Below are 19,367 nucleotides of genomic sequence, written 5' to 3' on the forward strand. Positions count from 1 at the left end.
TGGTGAAAACTAGTGATGCCACATATGGATCTTTTCCTGCTCACACTAGCCGTTTCAAGCTCTTGCTTCAAATTAGCTGCCACTATGGGCTGTTTGGCAGCCGCTTGGAAAGTCATCTAGTTAGAGTTGCATTTTATGAGAACGATGGTTTGCACGTGCACCATTAGTTACCCCCATCAGTTTAAAAGATTACTCATTGAAAGCTGTTTACTGTCTCAAGGATTTTAGGGAATGCTGTTTCAAAGCTATTAATCAGGCTTCTTGGAAGAGGCCGCTGTAGGTCTGTGAAACAAATATCTACTTATTCCTGAACATCTCCATCCAGCTAAATTGGATGAAATGAATTGTCAAACATGATTTTAAAATATTTTCTCTCGGAATATTTTAAGCATAGAAAACGTCTGACTGAATAAGATTAATTTACTAAGGTTATGGCTGATTTAAAAGCAGAGGTTTTGCTAAAAACACCTTCTGAAACTCAAAGATAATTCTGCATTGAACTGGGAACTCCTGCTGTGACTTGCAATGGGAATAGGGGGGTCCCCAAATCTGAGTCCCAGCTTATGGGCCAGTTACACTTCAGCATGTTGAAGCCTGCACTAAGTATTTTAGTAGCTTGTGAAATCCTAGCCTGAGTCATCTGAAGGCATTAGAACTGTCTTGCTGCTTAATAGTGGCTTAACTTGAGACCACGCCAAAAGCTGCTAGTCAAAAGTCAGAGCTGGTTGAGTGTGAAAGAGTTTGGGTGAATAAAGAGATTAGAAAAGAACGTTTCTTCATGGGTAGAATTAGATGTAGTACATCATGCATAGAAATTCTGCAAAATACATCCCGCACCCTGGAAATGTGATTACTCTCCAGAGTCTTGATTGCATAATCCTACTGCTGTTGAGATACTAGCATTTGACCTATTTTGGGAAGTTTCATCACTTCATGACAGTAACAGTATCTTTGAGTTCCCAAAATAGTTGAGCTAGAAAATACGATCCTGATCCTTACTGATTTAATGAATTAAGTAGCGAGTAGAACTTTGGAAACTCTGGGAGTTGTAGATTACGTAACGTCCTTGAGGAGGAAGACAGCCGAGTCAACGTGCTACATCTGACATGTTCTGTGTTTTGGTTCTGCTTCTAACAAAACTTCAGTGAGTTTACTCAGAAACATCCCACTGAGTTTTCTGGGAGCAAAATCGAGGTCTACTGTAAGGAAAATTTCTTTTACGCTCCCAAAAAATACTAGCCAGAGGAGCCCTCGGCAGTAGATTCCCAGCATGACCTAGTAGTGATTTTGCTTGACAGTCTTCCTGTTATTAGTGGAGCTTAAAATATTACAAATGATTTGCAAAATCATTGTAGTTGTTAATATTATTCTTCTTCCACTAGTGCAGAAAGCAAAACTGTAGATGTGTGGCTATTTTGTTAAACGTAGTACTTATCATAGAAATGTTTTTGAAATGTGTTGATGCAAATGCAGTATCAACTTTCTGTATTATATTCCAATTTTATGAGTCATGTTCCAGTACCTTATCAAGGAACTTCTGTGCTGGATAAGCACGTGGGGTAAGCCGGGCATAGCCTTACGGAAGTGAGCAGGAACCGTAGTGCAATTGTTCTGCGATTGCTCAACCTTTACCCTGCAACACTGAGCTAATCCAGAATAAAGGAATTTGCACATTTTTATATAATTTGGAAAAGCATTTTGCAAACCTGGAGAATAATATATTGCATCAATGAGCTATTCCAGGCTAAATTCTGAGAATTATTTCCAGATTTACATCACTGTAACTAGTCTTTGGATTTGGCCTGAATATGTGTGTGCAAGGAATTTGCAATGAATACCTAGCTTATAGAAAGAATGTCATGTATCACTGTGCAGTACGCTCTTGCCACAGAAAATATTTATACTACACTGCTTAAAACGTGCCAGAAGTAAAGTATTTCCAGATGTACATCTTCACAGATTTCCGTTCAGTTGCTTCATAGCTCTTTATCAAAGTACACACAGGCTACATTATAAAAACTAAGCTGGTTTGGAGCTCGTAGCAGAATTCTTTGTGTTGACTCATGCTGTGTCAGAAGAGGGACATGGTGACTACTTTATGAGCCCCGTGTGATCCCTAGGATGGTCTGTTGTTGAGGAGCCTTGCAAGAGAATAATTAACATTCTTAAGCCATCGTTATGTCTCTGTTTGCTGTCTCTGCTCACGCAGCAGAAAGAAGCGCCACATTTTCACAATGGAGACACTGGATTTTTCAAGTTAATGTAGTGTAAGAATAAGACAAATCTCCCCTCTTCCACTTTGACTTTTACCATGCAGCCCTCTCCCCTGCTAAAATAAGTGGCTTATTTCAGGTTACTTCCACTACTACAGAGTGGAAAGGTAAGTGTAAGAAAGATTGTTGTGTTGGGCTTTCAACACATATTTGTCTTCCTTTTGATCTACTGATCACACCACTGACTCACTGCAGCAGCTAAAGAGATTTTTCACAGGATGGAGAGGTGCCTGGAGGTATTTTTGATTCATCTGTTATTAGAGTGCCCACGCCAGCTGCACTCGGAGCAAAACCACCATTGTTTTGTCCGTCTCGTGTCCTCCCAGAACCTCAAACCAAGGGAGAGCAGAGCCAGGACATGTCAGGGCAGGGCATGTTCCTGGCCACGACTGTGGCACCTTTCCTTACCCGGGGAGCTTCTTGATCCGGAACCTAAAGCAGGCAGGAGACCGAGAAGCTGGAGAGCAGTCTGGCTCTTCAGCTCTCCCAGGGCCTCCTGCCCACGAAGTCACCAGCCATGAGTCCCACAGCAGCGTCTGGTGTCCCCAAAGGCAGACGCTGCCTGAGATCTGCCTTTGGCCGACTGGCAGAAAGAAAGGTGACGTTCAAGAGTAAAACAGTGGAGCTTTACTGGCAGTTTCCAGCACCTGAGTGCTCTGGGGCAGAGCAGCCTGTGCAAACACACCAGGCCCTGTGCGCACACTCCTAGAGAGGGAGGCTCAGCCTCGTGCAGCAGTAGCTTTCACTCCCAAATGGCAGAGCAGAGCGAGGGGCTGGACACCGAAGGGGAGCCAGCAGAGTAGCATGGGCTCCTTCCGCGTGCTGAGCCGGGGAGCAAGGCCAGCCTGGAGAGCAGCTCTTCTCCAAGGAGAACATCTCGAGGATGTTCTTACTTGAAAGTGTCGATGTGGAGGGCTTGGTGTGTTTGCAGAGCCGAGGCAGTTTGAAGTGTCACCAGCTTTTTCTCCCCTTTCTTCTGGCAATTCTGCTGCCCCAGGCTGAACTCTGCAGCATGGGCCATAGGAAAGCTCTTCGGGCACTTACATGGGGCACCACGGTGTGACGTGATGTTGCCGTAGGAAGGGCCTGGGGCAAGGTTGCAACCAAGGCAATGAGGTCCCCTCAAGCTGCTTCGGGTCTTGGGAAAATGGCTGCTTCCCGAGTGTGTCCTAGGTCTGGAGACACTGAGGAGGAGAGAAGTGGTGCCCTTGGGCCTCTCCTTGGAGCCACGGGCTTTTCCTCGCTCAGATTTTGTAAATGTTTTGAAATAGATACATGTGGAAAAGGCCTGAATCAAACACCTCTGTCCTTTGTCCAGTCTTGTTCCGTGGGTTGAACTAATGTCCCTGGCAAGAGGAGGATTTTTTTTCCATTTACTGTATGATCTGTGTAAATCCGTGTTTTCTTTGGGCTTGCGGGATTGCAAGAGCTCAGCAGACCCCACGCAAAGAGAGGGGAGAGTTCTCGGAGCCGCTTGGCAGCGTCTGCGTGTGTGGAGCGAGTGGCTGAGTGTTGTTTAACTCGAGTGTTTGCTTAAGTGCGAGGTCAGAGTCGTTTTTAAAATTCAATCGCTGGGTTTAAATTACACTGAATTATGCAGCGTTATTAATTGTCCAAGAGCATTCTCCATCTTTTCCATGCTTGCAACTGCTAGTGCAGTTTCTGTAGGCTTCTTAGATGGAACTGGACATTAAGTTTTCTTTCAAGATTCATCATTTGTCTTTCCGTGACTGTTCTCGCTGCCTTCACACGGGTATGTTTGGTCTAACACAAACTCGCCCTGTCATTGCTGCGGTTTGGGAAGTAAACATTCATATTAGGGCATCAGTGCTTCTCGCAGGAGAGTTGGGTGGAGAACCTCCATTCTGTAGCAGTGATTCCCAGCTGAGTGCTGGGGATGCTGCAGAGACAAAAATCCCCCACCAGACCTCTGCCTCCCAAAGACTTGTTATATTAGCTGCTACTGATGATAGAGAGATGTGTCCCGTTTAGTACGTTTGGCCAGGCAGGTTGTTTGTCCACATGAAAAATATAAAAGACAGCACTTGTTCAGTCCCGATGCGCTGCCCTTTGTGGTTGGTTTTATGAGCTGTTAACTGTGCAGAGTCCACGTGGTGAATGGCTTTGGTTTTTCTCATTACTGGCCTAGGATCTGGACCATGTACAGATGCACCTGGAAGAAGTGAGGTTCTTTGATTTATTCGGCTACAGTGAGGAAGCAGGAACTTGGCAATGTTTTATGTGCAATAATCCCGAGAAGGCAACAGGTAAGTGATCTGCATTCATTACTGATGTGCTTTGAGCAGGGGAGATTTATTGCTGGCAGGCGAGCTCCTAGGATGGATGATGCAGCGTAGCTCACAGAGATAACGCTGCCTCTCCTCCCTCTCTGCAGTCATGGTCGTGATCTCAGGGGAGAAAGCGAATGGAAAAGGGAGAGCAAACTTCCAAGCATAAAGTAGACAGCCTTTATTTTAATTGGATTCTCCAATAAACAACTCATCGCAGCTTCTCCGGTGAGATTCGGAGTCAAAAGCAAACCTTGTTTGGTGTAGGCTTGGAGGGCTGCAGCCCAAAGTTAGTGCAGACTCGTAAATCCGCACAACTAAATCCCCAATAGCTCTTCGGGAGTGGGAGCGCTATCCACCCGTCTTGTCGCGTCCAGATAACGGAGCATATCCTGCGCAGGAGACACGTCTGCTGGAGCACGTCCCGCGTCCACTGGAGACTGCAGTGGTTGCCACATGTCCAGGGAAGGTGCCGAGAATGTTGCCCCCCATTCCTGTTCTCCTTGGCTGACAGGGCATCCCTGGGCATGGTGGCGAGTGTTCTTCCTCGCTGTTATTTGCTTTAACATAAATGAATCCATGGTATGCACCTTCTTAGGAACAAGCTAATACTGAATAACAGCTGTAGCACCTCCCATATACAGGAAAACAGGCTGAATGAGAAATAAGCTTTTCCCAGGTAGGCGGTTATGGTGACCTTTTTTTGAAGTTTTCTGATACCTTTGTGCGGTAGATCAGTGATTGAGATTTGGAGGAATGGCCTTTTGTTTAGATGTTTTTGCCACTCTGTGAAAGCCTGCACAAATCTGGCCAAGAATTTTGAATATTTTAGCCAAATTTTTGAATAATGGCCTTCAGCTATTTATTTTAACAGCTAACATCTCTTTGTATTACATCAACACTGAATTCAGTAAGCCTTGTCAGTGTGCCAGGACCCCTGTGGCAGACCGGACTGTCTGTACTCGTGTTTGCGCGAGTTTCACCATCTTCCCCATCCGCAGCCCGCGCGCGGCTCCGAGCGAGGCGCAGGGACCTCCAGCTGACGCTGCCTTGGTGGAGTCGGGTTGCTGCAGTTTGCCCATCGCATCAGTGTGAGGCCTGCATCACACTGCAAGAAAAAGGAGTCTGTCATCTCACTAAAAATTGCAAAGCAGAATGGGGTGGCTTTGCCTTGAATTCTCACACGCGTTTGTCCAAAAAGGAGAGTGGCTGTGAGAAGCCACCGGTTTTGCAGGTAGGGCAACAGCAGAAGAGCCAACAGACCACACAGGTCCTGCTACAAAGGCAGGAGGTGGCAAAGCTAATCCTTGGTGGAGACATGAGGCACTATTTCCATGTTTATGCCATGGATTTCAGTGATTTTGATTATGTCACTAGACTGGAGACATCAGAGGGAAGTTGACATGTTGCTGCTCTTTTGCTTCCGTAGCCAAGTGCTGAGAGCTCCTAGATGTTTCTGAGAGGGCTTTAGAGGCCAACGCAGATGGGTACTGCTGTCATGTCTGCAGTGTGGACCCCAGATGGCAACAAAAAGGGCTTGAGAAGACAACAATTCCTGAATCCTCCCTTTCTCCTTGGTTAGTATGAGGAGAGCTTACAAAAGCGAGGACCGTGTGTGTCTGCCAAGAGGCACTAGGCTTTGCTGTCAGAGTACTTGACCTACATCTTGAGCAGAGTAAACTGTATATTGTGCTTGACTCCAGTAGTCCTTGGGAAGCAAGAACATAACACATGGAGCATGGGAAGCAAGGACTCTCGGAGCGCTCTCTCACTTATTTGTCATTATTTTTGAATAATTTTCCGTTTTGTGTTGAAAAATCACACGTGACGCTGCGTGATTTTGGTGTCACGATATGCACAGAAATATGGGGGAAGGTCATTTCCCTCCCAAGGGTTAATCTCTTGACTAGATGCTGTGAAAAGGCAGCAATGAATTTTGTGCTAATCCCACTTTTCTCCATGTGTGAATAAGAGTTCTGCGTTTATACGTTTGTGTAAAGTGAAAGGATCAGTGCATGAAGCCCCCGCTCTGAAGCTGACAGGTTTTCCAGTGGCAGGGAAGGAGTTCCGTGCTTCCCAGGGCAGTTGTGGGCTCGGCCAGCTTGGCGGTGGGTAGGGGACCGGGGCGGAGGGTGCTGCTTGCTGCGTTGGACGGAGCCCTTCCCGGGAAAGCCGGAGCAAGGGACAGGAGATCCTTTCCTGGTCAGGTAGCGGAGACCAGGGGCTACAGGGGAAGGGGTTCCAACCCGCAGACGACTTTGTCGCACCTGGATTTCTTTCATTTCTCCATACTACATATCTACATAGTATACGTAGGTACTGCCCCTGTAAAACACATTGCCTCTTCTAGGAGCGGAAAAAGAAATGTTTCTGGGGGCTCGACTTTTATCTGGCTTGCATTTGTATCCTGTCAGCTAAACCCCCGTGGAAAAGAAATGCTAGTAAAGCATTGGGATTTAAGTGAAATATTACCTTCTCAGCAGATGTAGGAACTTTTGACTTTAAATACGCTTTGCTGAAAGGTTTTTCGGAGTTGGTTCCTAACCTTTTGACAACTCCTCATCTTTATTTGTGCATTTTTTCTAAACTGCAGGTAGCAATAACATTGCTCTCCCAGTCATGCCACTTAACCAGCTCCAGACACAGGGTTTGCACTTGATAATGACTCTTGACATCTAGCAGCTTTCTTCTCTTCCCCAAAACAAAGAGCAATCCAGCAACGGTCCTGAGTTCTAAAAATGTTTGGTTAGATGAGGAGTTGCCAAGGCCTCCCAAATGTGTGGAAAAGCAGCGAGCAGAGGAGGAGGCTCCCAAGGTCTGGGCAGAAGATGCTCCCTGGTGCTGCAGGAGGGTCAGCGTACATGGGGGAGCGAGGAACACGGAGGCAGGGGAAGAGAGGGGCTGCCAAAGGCATCGGTAGCAACAAGGCCACAAGAGGAGGCAGCTGTAGGGGTGGATAAGTCGGGGCCACCCAAGTGCTCGCGCGGCAGGAGAGCACGTGGTGCCACGTGGGCCGCAGGGGAATCTGCGGCAGAGCCACCAAATCTGCGGGGCCGTGACGAGGTGCTGGCGTTGGTGACGCAAAGCAGCGAGCACAGCAGAGCGGGAGATGCTGCGGTGGCGTCTTCGCTTTACAGGATTTGAGGTAGGCAAATAAAAGGGATCTGAGCTCTCCTTGAGCTGCTAAGAAATGTAAAGGACATGAAACATGTTGGATTTTTGTTCCGCAGTGGGACAGACACTTTCGAAATCTCAAATACTTCTGAAAGACAAGCAAGTCATTCCTCCCTCTCAGCAATGCTGCTTAATGACCAAATTCTTCTTAAAGAAAGAATTCAGAGGCAAATTCTTTTTCTATTATTTTCTTTTGGTTTTTGTTAATGCTGGGTTTTGTTACATTTTTTGGATACCGTGTTGCAAGATGCCATTTATCCTCAAGACTTAGGAAAGGATTATGCCTTAAAGCCTTGATCCTGCCTTAGGATGCCAGATCAGTGAGGGTTTTGCAGCTGTAGCTTTGAGAGACGCATTACGTTTGGAGACGAAGGTGATGAGGAAGGAGGCCCTTGTGCTTAAGCAACACAGTGGATGCACCCGAAGTGGCAGTTAACCCGGAGAAAGTCTGAATATTTCTCATGCATTCTTGTCACTGCAAAGCATTTCTTAGACAACCACATTTTTCCAGAAGTGCTGTTAAATCATCCTGAATTGGGTTATTGTGTTGTTTTTTTTTCCCCTGCTACCCTCCAGCCGCGGAGGAAGAGGGTTCCCACGTAGCCCGCTCCCCCGACCCCGTGTGTGCGTGTCCTCTGTGTGCAGATGCTCTCAGAGCTTTAAAAAGTTAGGCTACTTTTTAAACAGTGTTTGTTGGAGCACGGCTACAAGGCATTTGAAATTTTAGTCAATACAATATGCGGCTCTTGCTAGGAAAAGCTGGCTCTAAAGAACCTCATTTCAACATAACCTTCTGTATTGACAGTTGGCTTCACAGGCTCTTGCACAAAAAAACATTCAGTAAAACCACTTGATAGCCTAGGAGGGAATTGCAGTACATTCCATATTCTGGAAGCTTACAAAGAAATTGCAGTAATCCCTGTGGGCTGCAGAAGAGACATTGTGCCCATGGGCAATGATTCGGGTAAAACTGAGGCTTTTTTATGAATTCCTCTTTAAAAAAGCAATTCGCTCAGAATAGCCTACACCATATTAACTTCTGAATACATTTATCTTTTGCTAGCAGTGGTGATTATCTGGTGAACTGAAATATCCCAGCTATAATGCTTGCTTGAAAATTATAAAAAGTGGCATTCAGTAATGTGTCCTTTCTAGGTTTTCAACAAAACCAAATGTGGTGATTACTGAAAGCGAGTGAATCCGTATTCCCCTAGGTTAATTTCAGTGATCTTCTGCTTACCCCACACACATTCCATTCTTTCTCATTAAGCAGAGTTTATTATCATTAAGATCATTCATGATTGGATTGAATTTTTGTGGACGTTTGTGCGTTTCATCAAATGCAAGATTTAATACTTTGTTTTTATCTGACTTGAGTTCATCTTGGAGGTGGTTCGTTTTTTTTTTTTTTTCTCTCCCCTTTTATTCAGTACCAAAACTGCTTAAAGATGGGTGCACTAGAGTTCTGCAAAGAAGGCAAGACACAATTAATACAATATAATTCCCATGGGCAGTTATGTTAAGAGATACTTACACTGATTTGGGAGTTAGTCTCTGTATAATGATATGTTTTAAGAGGCAATGGAAATTACAGTAAATAATTTTCCATTTTTAGTTTGGGTAATATTTTCGACTTTTTTATGTGTATTCTGCAGAAGAAGTTTTAAAAAGTATTTAGTATAAATGTATATACTTCAACTTCTGTAACTCCATTTTCTTAGCAAAAGATCCCCTGATTTGTGTCAGCATGCCATCCTACAGAGAGATAGAAACACAGTGGCATTGCTTGGTCGCTTACTTTGAGCTCCTATAAACCAGTAGCCAAGAAAATCTAGCTCAATGTTTTTATCAAAGAAGTGTCTTCTCTTTGGTCTATATAATCTTTTCATGTTTTTCTAAAGATATCCAACCTTGATTTTCAAAAGTCAGATGAGAGAGAACTCATGGCCTCCCTAAGTAGTTGCTCAGGTGAATTGCTCCTTGCTACACTACAAGTTTATTTCTGGGATCACATTAGGCCCTTCCCTGCTAGGGTGATAGTGACAACTATGTGTAGCCTTTATCATGTCCTCTTTTTATGTTTGCTTGGGCAAATTAAAGAGAATCCTTAGTTTCCCCGTGATACGAAAGATTACCCAGTCCTAAATCATTATTGAACCATTTTTATAAACTCTTGGCAATTTGTATAGATTCGTGTGAGTTGCAGAAATCAAAAGTAGAAATAACAATAATTCAGATGAGTGTAGGGAATGTGCCCACTCCCATTGGTAGTTGATTGCTTTTTTTAAAGTTCTTCTAAGTGTATGAAAAGTGCATGTGCTTCTTCCGGAAGAGCCAGGTCCTGCGTTTCCGTGGCCGGATGGAGTTACTCGCATTGTGATCTCTCTTGCCAACGTAGCTCCATGCGCTTACTCCAAACTTGCGCCAGGCGTTCACTGCACATTCGGACAAGAGTTGTGCAAGTGGAATCCTGACAAGGACTCCGGGACAGCCTCTGAAAGGAGAATGGTTTTGATAAGAGGCCAAACTAAAGCAGCAGATAGGAAATAAGGGCTGTTTATACACACCAGACTTCATCTCAAATTCTGCATCCAGTTTTGGATCCTCTCCAGTTGACAAACTGAAGCAACTTCAGCAGAGGCCAACCAAGGAGGCTGGAGCAATTGGCCCCTGAGGAGAAGCTGAGACAAGGGGCTTGTTCAGCTTGGCCTAATAGCAGCTTGTTCACACCTGCACCAAGGTCATGGAGAAGATGGAGCCAGGGTCATCCCGGGGTGCACGTCGGGAGGATAGGAGTCAGCAGGAGTAACCGGAACACGAGGGGTTCACACTCGATACAAGGAAAAACATTCCCAGCATGAGGAATATCAAGCATTGCCCAGAGAGGCTGGTGAGTCTCCATCTTCAGAGTTTTCAAGAGTCAACTGGCAACACAGTGTGACCCCACAGCTGGCCTTGCTTTGAGCCCAAGGTTGGACTAGACACTTCTGGAGGTCCCTTCCAACAGCATTACTCTGATTCTGTGAAGTTAACTGCACTGAAAATAAGCAAAGGGGCTTGTAAAAATATTGAAATAATATAATATTATCCTTCACAAATCTTTTTCTTCTAATCGTACTGTCAGACATACTGGCATCTACTTCGTTATGTCGTCTTTGGAAGCTGACGTCAGAGCTCCCCATGGACCTCTTTGTGGATGTACATGAGAACTGCAGCTACAGCGTTGGTTCCAGCCACGAGTGCTTTAAAGGAGATCAGCATTTCTTTAGCAAATCCTACTTTTGGAAGACGTCGGCCGTAAAAATCCACTTCAGGCCAAAACGGCACATTAAGTCCCTTTCTCGTGTTGCTTTCCTGACCACCAGCCATCTCTGTGTCTTCTGGTCTTTCCAAGCTTTCCAGCTTGTTTGTTTGAGTTCAGATATGTTCCTACTGCAGAGCAATCAGTACCAGAGCTGCGCTGAAGGGAACCAGGAGCTGGGAAGTTGCACAACATTCAACTGCTCAACAGTATCAGATCACTCTTATGCTGCATCTAGCTGTTTCTGCAGCTCGCATCATGCTCTGAGGTGGTAATTCCTGGCACACAGCTACATGTGTTCTTGGGGATATCCAAGGAATATCCGCCTCGGGGATACCTTCTACCAAGGAACCGCATGCAAGCGTGCACAGCAGCATGGAGGTGGATCCCACCTAAGAAGTAAAACAGAAGTCTTCAAGAAATAAGTTTTCAGAATCAGAGCTCAGTTCTTAACAGTCACATGAATATACAGCGAGCCGAGTGGCAGAGCGTGGGACGATGGGGCTGTTGGCACTGGGTGTCACCAGGGCAGGACTTTGTGGAGGCATCTGCACAACCAGCCATGATAACACAACAGCTTGGTCATCAGTTTAGGTGTCATTTACAACCACCTATAGCAGCTTAAAACTTGGAATGTCTTCCCACAAAGCCACCTTTCCCGAGCACCTTTCAAGGATAACTAATGGACATCCTGGAAAACTGGGCCTTCCCCACCCATCTTAGCAGCACCACCAGTCCTGTCCATGTGGACAATTCTGGTGGTCCTAGGGCCTGTTCTTCTGCAGCAAAATATCTGAAAAATGCCATCTGGGAAAAGAGCTTTTTATTTTCTGTCTCAGAATGAATTATTATCTTCCCCGGTGCTTGGGAGTCAGTGGTTTTTGGCAGCATTTGGGGTGCGTTTTGTGCCTTGTTCGAGCTGCATTTGAGCCATCCCTGTGGTGCTTGGGCAGCTCGTGTGCGGGTGTCAAAACTGAGGAGTGACTTTAGAAATGGCAAGGTGGCAGAAAGCATCGTGTTCCCAGCGGGCAGGGCTGGGCGATCGCGAGGCTTTGCTGTTTATTTTTTAATGAAACTGAAAAGGTTGGCTTTTTTTTTTTTTAATGAAATTGACTGTTAATGTTAAATCTTTGGAACAGCCCTAAAGGAAGACGTAGAAAAGTGAATATTGGTTGAACAAGGAGTGATTGCTACAAAACGCAGGGCAAGTCATCATGTGCACACTGGATACGGGCGGGCTGAGAGAGCCCGTCACTGTCTCCACTGGTGCTCAAAGGAGCTGTGATTTGGTCCCTGTGTGACACTGGGGACACCAAGCCCCTTGTCTCGCCATCCCATTTCCCAGCAAAAAATCCCTTCTGGGCTGGAATTTGCCGTGAAATGAAAAACGATTGATGCTGATTTCTGTGGGGCCTAGTTTCTGAGCTCCGTTTGGAAGTTGTAGTTCTAGCTCTGTATTTGATCCTAGCACGGTTTCGGGAAATATGCAAACTCTCGCAGTTGAGAAAGTCGTATCTCTGGACTAGACTATCCTGTGACAGGAATATAACTCAGCATTAAACTATATGGTGTGGCTTTAAGACAGAGGGACAATGTGAAAGCCCAATTTTAATTGTGTAGTAGCGTTTTTGTGGAGCTGAGGAGCCGCTGGGAGGGGTGCGGTGGGGACAGGGATGCAGCGACCAACAGAAGTGGGAACAAAGGTGGTAGATGGAGCAGCACAGGGAGCCGCTCCAACAGCGAGGCCGCCCACTCCGACGCGTTCCTCCAGGCACTAACCCCCGCGTCTGTCCCCTCCCCAGGTGTGAACCAGGACGGGCAGCCTCTCATTGAAGGGAAGCTCAAGGAGAAGCAAGTCCGCTGGAAGTTTATCAAGAGGTGGAAAACTCGCTACTTCACCCTTGCTGGCAACCAGCTGCTTTTTCGGAAAGGAAAATCCGTAAGTCGGAAGAGCACCGGTTTGCTGCTGTGTTCCCTCCTCCGCAGCACCATTTCCCAGCGGTTTTTAGCACTCAGCCTTCTGCCTTGCTCTCTTTGCGCCGTGTGGCTGCCTGCAGCCAAGGGTTCGCTCACTGGGTTTGTTTATGCCCTTCCCTGTGCGTCAGGAGCGTGAGATTTTCCAGGGTCCTGCTGGATCGACGTTGCTCTTGCGCAATTAAGGGCAGTCACGGCTGTGCGTGAGCAGCCCGGGCTCGGAGCCGCTGCCTGCAGCGCTCCCCTTGCACGGCCACCAGCACCCCGGCACCGTCACAACGTGCAAGCTGGGGACCGGGGCCCGAGAACCCTCCCCACTGCCTCGCTGCACCTGAGGGCCACGTTCTAGGGAATTTCAGAACTTCAGAGGGTTGAAGAATTATTTTCAATCTTGTCTAGGGATTCCTTCTTTCATTGAATAAGCACACTCTCAGCAAATCCTGCTCATGTAAATACGTATTTCCATTTGCAAAGAGCACGGTAAGCGCTTGGGTACCAGGCGTTCACGGGATCAGCAGCGTCTGGGGGAGAAGATCACGTCCAGCCCATCTGGAAAGGCCCCTATGAAACATCTCAGGGTGCTCTCCAAAACCAACAAACAGTTCACTCGGTAACAAATAAGCAGCCTGCTTTTAGACATTCATAACCAGTCTTGGGATGGTGGCATTATAATGGATGCTGCTTGTAGAGGAAATGCAAGGTTTTGTAAGGCGAGGAGATGTAGAACACTTGTGTCTGCAAGGAGCTGAGCTTTTTGCCTTCACTTCTACCTTCATCTAAATTCCCAGCAACTCAGATAAAATTCTAGTGAAATTACTTGAATACAGGACATCGAGTATGTTACAATAGAATTTGGTCTCCAGGAGTTATTATTTCTCAGTTATTAGGAGCTGACTTTGTTCAGCTTTTCACAAGGAGAATTATGCTAAATAGTCTTTATTTACAAGAGCTCTCTTGCAAGAGCTCTCTTAGATAATCCCTAAATAGCTGCATTTTCCAATTATAGTCAAACCTTAATATTTTTGGTAAATAATCTTTATTATTACAGAAACCTAGCAAAGCTCTTTAAGCTTCTCAAGTGGCTTTCCGAGTCCCTTCCTTTAGGAAACGTACCAGGGTGTTGAGCCTGGAGGAGGATGCGCCTGGGCACACAGGGCAATGCCTGAAAGGGAGTGTTTCATCAAACTGCCTCTTCCTCAGCTTCTAGTGGCTTCTTCCGAGGCTTGGGTTGAGACCCCGAGGATGATGCGTACACACGTCGTGAGATAGGTTCAGGTCTGGCTGACGTTCACTTTTTAAAGGGTATTTGAATAATTGTCATTTTCCTAACAAGTCGGTTGCTAGGAAATTGAATACCCGGCTTCCTCCTGGGACACGATTAGCACATGGAAACCAGCCCCTTGGGTTTGCCCTCCGTGAGGAAGCCGTGAGGAACGTGCGATGCTTCCTAGCCAGATGAAGCCAACAGATTGGCTTGTTGAACAGCAGCTTTTGCTCCAAGGACATAATTCATATAGATTAATTTCCTCCTTTTTTAACTGGAAAATCCAAGGCTTCTTTGCTCCTTTAGAATAGCGAGCCCAGGCTGCCCAGCGCATCTGGTGTTTGTTCTCCCCATTGAAGCTGGCAGAGGATGAGGATCCTGCCCTTCCTCTCTGGCACGGTCAGGAGGCCGGCGCTATGTGGGTGTTTTGACTGCGCAGGGCGCAGAGTGCAGAGCAAGCACAGAAGAAGCATTGTGAGGCAGCCAGCTGGCTGGGCCTGGCGAGTCCTTCGGAAAAGTCACCACGTGAACAATATTTGCTCTGTGTGAGCAACTCTATGGTGGTGGGTGAAAGGCAGGCAGGAGAAAACCAAGATGTGAGAGGTCCCAGTGCAAGCCACATCCTCAACTCTTGGAAAATTGTGGTAAACTCCTTCCCCAGAAATGTGCCGAGGGGGCCATCAACTTTCTTTAGCAACTTGAGGTCAAACCCAATGTGTGCATGACAAATAATGAAGAGAACGTGTCGTCTTTGCTAGATGGGGGCCTAAGCCTGAACATCTGGCTCCCAGGGCGTGAAGTTCTGGTTCTTCTTGGAGCCTGTAATTGCTTCGGATCTCATGCGATACAGTGCTCACCATGTTCATCTCGAGGCTGAGCCTGCTTAAACTCGGTGTGTAAAGACTTGCCTGGGCTGGTCTTTGTGCAGCCAGGGGAGCGGGGACAGGTACTGCTGGGCCCTGGTCATGCCCAGGGGGTTAATGCTGCCTCTGGAAGCACTAGCTCCTGTACAGAGACGGTCATGAGTTTTGTCACCAGAAAGGAAAGTCATTTTGCCAGAATTGAAGGTGTTAGTGGGAAATTATCCGTTCAAAGGTAACTTCTCAGGAGAGGGATGGGATCACTAGTAAAGAGTGAATGAGGTAGGTAAATAACCCACTCCAAAATACTTAGCAGCAGCAGGGCCTGAGCCGGGGAAGATGCGGATCTGGGCTGTGATCTGCTGCCCACGGACCAGGGACCACCCTCGTCCCGGAGAGACCTGTGCAGCGGCGGCTGTGCCGGCGGCGTCACCCGGGAGCTGCTCTGGTGAGTGGGGAATTAAACAGCGTTTCGGCCAGAAAGGCCCGGGGATTCAGCACTCCGGGGAACGCAGGAGACCCTGGCTGCAAGTAAGACCTTCCGCCCAGTGTGGAAGAGCTCCAAAAGTTGGGCAACTCAGCCCATGGATTTATTATGAAGGGGAGGAAATGGCAGGTCAGTCATCGCTCCTGAGTTGGAGATTCATGATCAGCTCCTAATCCAGCTCTCATTCAGATCCTTCCTGCCTTCCAGCTTTAGGAAAACCGGCTTCTGAATTTTGGATTAAAACTCACTACCCTTCTAAGTAAAAAATACAAGAAGCTCTACAGGAGGTGCCTAAATACCTGTGAGGAATCAGGGCCTTGGGCTTGAACTTCTCATTTGGAGACCACATTTCATACCTTACAGATCTGCTCTTATAGATCTCTTACTGAGCTTACAGATCTCCTCTTCCTCAGGAAACTTCCACAGCTTTGATCTGGGAACTCTTTTTCTGCTGCATCATATTCCCATTCTTATAATAATGCTAAGATTTGTAGACTTACCTACTTTCTGCATTTTCAAATAAAATTAAATTGCAATGTCCTATATCTTCATTTGTTATGAAAAAAAATGGCATGATTTCCTTCATGTTCCTGGACCACACTCAAAGTACCCATTCCCTTTTTTAAAATGAGCAGAAGGAACTTATTGTGCTTAAGAGAGTCTCCAGGGCACTGCCTGATTTTCATGCCTAGGAAGTATTTTGCCATTGACCACACATAGCTGATGGGCTAAACATTTTTGCAAATGTGTGTTCCAAATGTTTTTATTTTAAGTAGTATCATTTATTTTTAGTAAAGCCTCCTTCTTGTTCTGCTTTTGAAAACACATCCCAAAATGTAAAAGTAAATGGAATTGGGGAATGGCTAAAGTTTGGGAATTGTCTGGGGATGCAGTAGAGAATTGTTTAACCGGAGGGAAGTGGCTGACACATTGATCTATGTAGCACTGCCTTCAGAAGTGACTTTGTGGCCATCCGCCTCCCTGGATGACACCAGTGTTCAGAGGCCAGCTGACACGCGGCTCGTCAGACTCTGCCTCGTTTGCACTCAGGCAAGAAACCCGTGGCCAGGTCCTCAGGCATCTTTAATAAAGGTCACCACTGTTTAAAGCCAGGGGAAGGGACAGCCCAGCCTGGATTAATAGCTGAAATCATCACCATTTTGGAACTAAGTAGTGCAGATGCAAAGGACCTCATGGCTGTGTGTTGGTGACCCGCCGATGGCTCTGTTGAGCAATCCCCCACAGCAGTGTTTGCCGTGGAGCGCTTCACTTTACGAACGTGCTCTTGTTTCTGTCCCCTGTTCCAGAAGGATGACCCCGACGACTGCCCCATCGAGCTCAGCAAGGTGCAGAGCGTTAAAGTGGTGGCGAGGAAGCGCCGGGACCGCAGCCTTCCTCGGGCCTTCGAGATATTCACCGAGAGCAAGACGTACGTGTTCAAGGCCAAGGACGAGAAGAACGCGGAGGAGTGGCTGCAGTGCCTCAACGTGGCCGTGGCGCAGGCCAAGGAAAGGGAGAGCAGGGAGGCAACCACCTACCTGTAGAACCACGGCACCCGGGCTGCTCCGCTCTCGCAAAACGGGAGCGGGATTCAAGTCTGGCACCATTTTGGGCACAGCAGCCAGCGGCACAGATCACCCCCGGCCATACTGCCAACCACTTTTACCTCCAGACCAGGGTAGCCACATGCAAACTGATCAGCAAGAACGTCCCTGGCCCTGGATAACTCCTGGCTCTTCGGAAACTGCCAGGAAGCCATTGGCTGGCATGGATCAGGGATATTTCTGTTTTAATGCTGCACCTTCAATACATTTTGGTAACGCTACCAGATGACTGACTGCCATTGCCCAGGAATGCCCCTTGGCACCACCAATGTAATGGTATAGGAGTAGCTTTCCCATCCACGTGAGAAGGGCAAATTTTATTTAGCCTGTTTGCCATAAAACTAGAAAACTTCATTAGAAACCAATGTAGATCCCAACCTGTCTGCCTTTGCTCCGGAGTTGAGCGAGGCAGCAGTGGGACAAGGTACCCTCGGGAGCATCCTTGAGCACAAGCTCCCTGGTGTTTCAGGGAGAACCTGCTGGCTAAGGAAGGAAGGAAGCTCCACCCAAAAGTAGCTTTACTTTATAGCTAACATGCAGCAAGTCTCCATTTTAGTCTGAAGGAAGCCAGAGGACGGAGCGCTCCTGCAGCTTCGTCTCCACGTACACGTTTCCACTTGTTTTGCGTTTGCTGGAAGCGCAGCACATTGAAAAGGTTAATCTGTGCCCAAAGTAAGCTTACGAGGGAAAAATCAGCGTTCAGGGCTGGTTTTTCTCTCTTTGCCTGATTCAGGCAGAAGAATGCATAAGTGATTATAACATAGCTGTTTCCTTACCTTATTTTTCTTTCTAGCGAAAAAAAAGAAGAAACTATTCTCAGCAAAGGCATTTGCAGAGCAGTGTGCAGCTATGCCGAGTTTCCATGTGCTGTCATTTGGGCAGCTAAAAGTGGGGCAGCCGTTCACTACTGATTCTTTCATCTTTCCTCATTCACTTTCTACCTGTTGGCAAAAAAAAAATCCTTTGGTTCTTTAATCTCAATGTATATTATCCTTTTTACTGCCTGTGAGTCAGTGAAAAAATCAAATTTGTTTCTGTATTTCAGAAAATTTCAAGTGGAGCGATTATAAAGAGCTAAAAAATAATGTTAAATATTTAAATGTTTTGTTTTTCCCTCTTTCTCCTCCTTTTCCTCCGCTTGTCACTGAATGTAATTTTTAATGTAATTATTTTCTGTGTTTGTAACTTTCCAAAATTTGTCCAAATCTGGAAAATATCCACATTTGTTTTTTTTTTCACTCTCATATGATTCAAAAGTTAAAGAAATATAAAACAAAAATAAATAAATAAGCAAAGAGATAAAAGATGAATCTGTGGGTGAAGAAATGAACTTTAGCAGTCATTCGAAGCTGAGTAGAAATAAAAATTCCTGCTTTGATTAAGACGTAGGAATAAACCCTGTCAGCGGCTGAGGTGGGGGCCGCGCTCCGGGCTCCCGCGCGCCGGCGCTGGTGGCGGCGCCGGCAGGTTTCGCTCCGGGCCCCACTGGCCCGGGCGGCGCGGGGGTTTCCCAGTGCCCGGTGCCTCTGGAGCGCGCTGCTTCCTCCCAGCCCCATCCAAGGCACTTGCGTTTCCCAAGTATCCCTCCTGCTTCCCTCTTGGGAACATAAATGAAGCCACGAAGCTGAACCTGGTTTTAACGGAAAGAGCAGACGTTCAAAGGGGAATTTCCATGGTCTGAGTGACAGAAAGGGAAGAGGCTTTAGTCATTTAATTTGAAATACCTGCACCACTTACCAGCATACGAGGCACCATGCAGTCTAAGGGAGCGCCCTGCAGGCACCAGGTTAAATGCAGGTTTATGGCCTTCAGTTCCAGCACTGTCCTGTACAAATTCATGTGTGTTTACCAAGTAATGTCACTGGCTTCTGATACACTCTGATGGCCTTTTTTTTTTTTCCCAGAAAAACAATCTCTGTGATGCCAAATTCTGGCCTGCCACCTCTGTACTGCATCCTGAGTTTAGTCACTGGCTTATATGCCCGGGTACAAACATGGGCGTCATGCATGGGGATGCACAAATCAGGACAGAAAACCCATCCTAGGGTCCAGTGATTCCTGTATCCGAGTTTGGGCAATTCCAGCACTGCTTCACCTGCCTTCCTGCAGTTTGTCACCAGCCTTTGGCTGCCAGCAGTCACT

The 19,367-nt window shown here is 46.7% G+C and overlaps 1 protein-coding gene across 3 annotated transcripts in view; it reads left to right on the forward strand.

The window, feature by feature from the left end:
- The window catches only part of VEPH1 (ventricular zone expressed PH domain containing 1), a 68,411-nt gene extending 51,242 nt beyond the window's left edge, over nt 1-17,169 (forward strand). For all 3 annotated transcript variants that reach the window (XM_088530455.1, XM_088530456.1, XM_088530457.1), the window contains 3 exons: nt 4,423-4,540; nt 12,839-12,975; nt 16,929-17,169. In XM_088530455.1, the coding sequence (XP_088386581.1) occupies nt 4,423-4,540; nt 12,839-12,975; nt 16,929-17,165 (492 nt within the window). In that variant the 3' untranslated portion in view covers nt 17,166-17,169. The remainder of the gene's footprint in view (nt 1-4,422; nt 4,541-12,838; nt 12,976-16,928) is intronic.
- Nucleotides 17,170-19,367: the final 2,198 nt, after the last annotated feature.

The sequence above is a fragment of the Tinamus guttatus genome, unplaced genomic scaffold (genome assembly GCF_059628265.1).
Source record: "Tinamus guttatus ecotype Peru unplaced genomic scaffold, ASM5962826v1 Tinamus_guttatus_pri_ptg000376l, whole genome shotgun sequence".
NCBI classification, from domain to species: Eukaryota; Metazoa; Chordata; class Aves; order Tinamiformes; family Tinamidae; genus Tinamus; species Tinamus guttatus.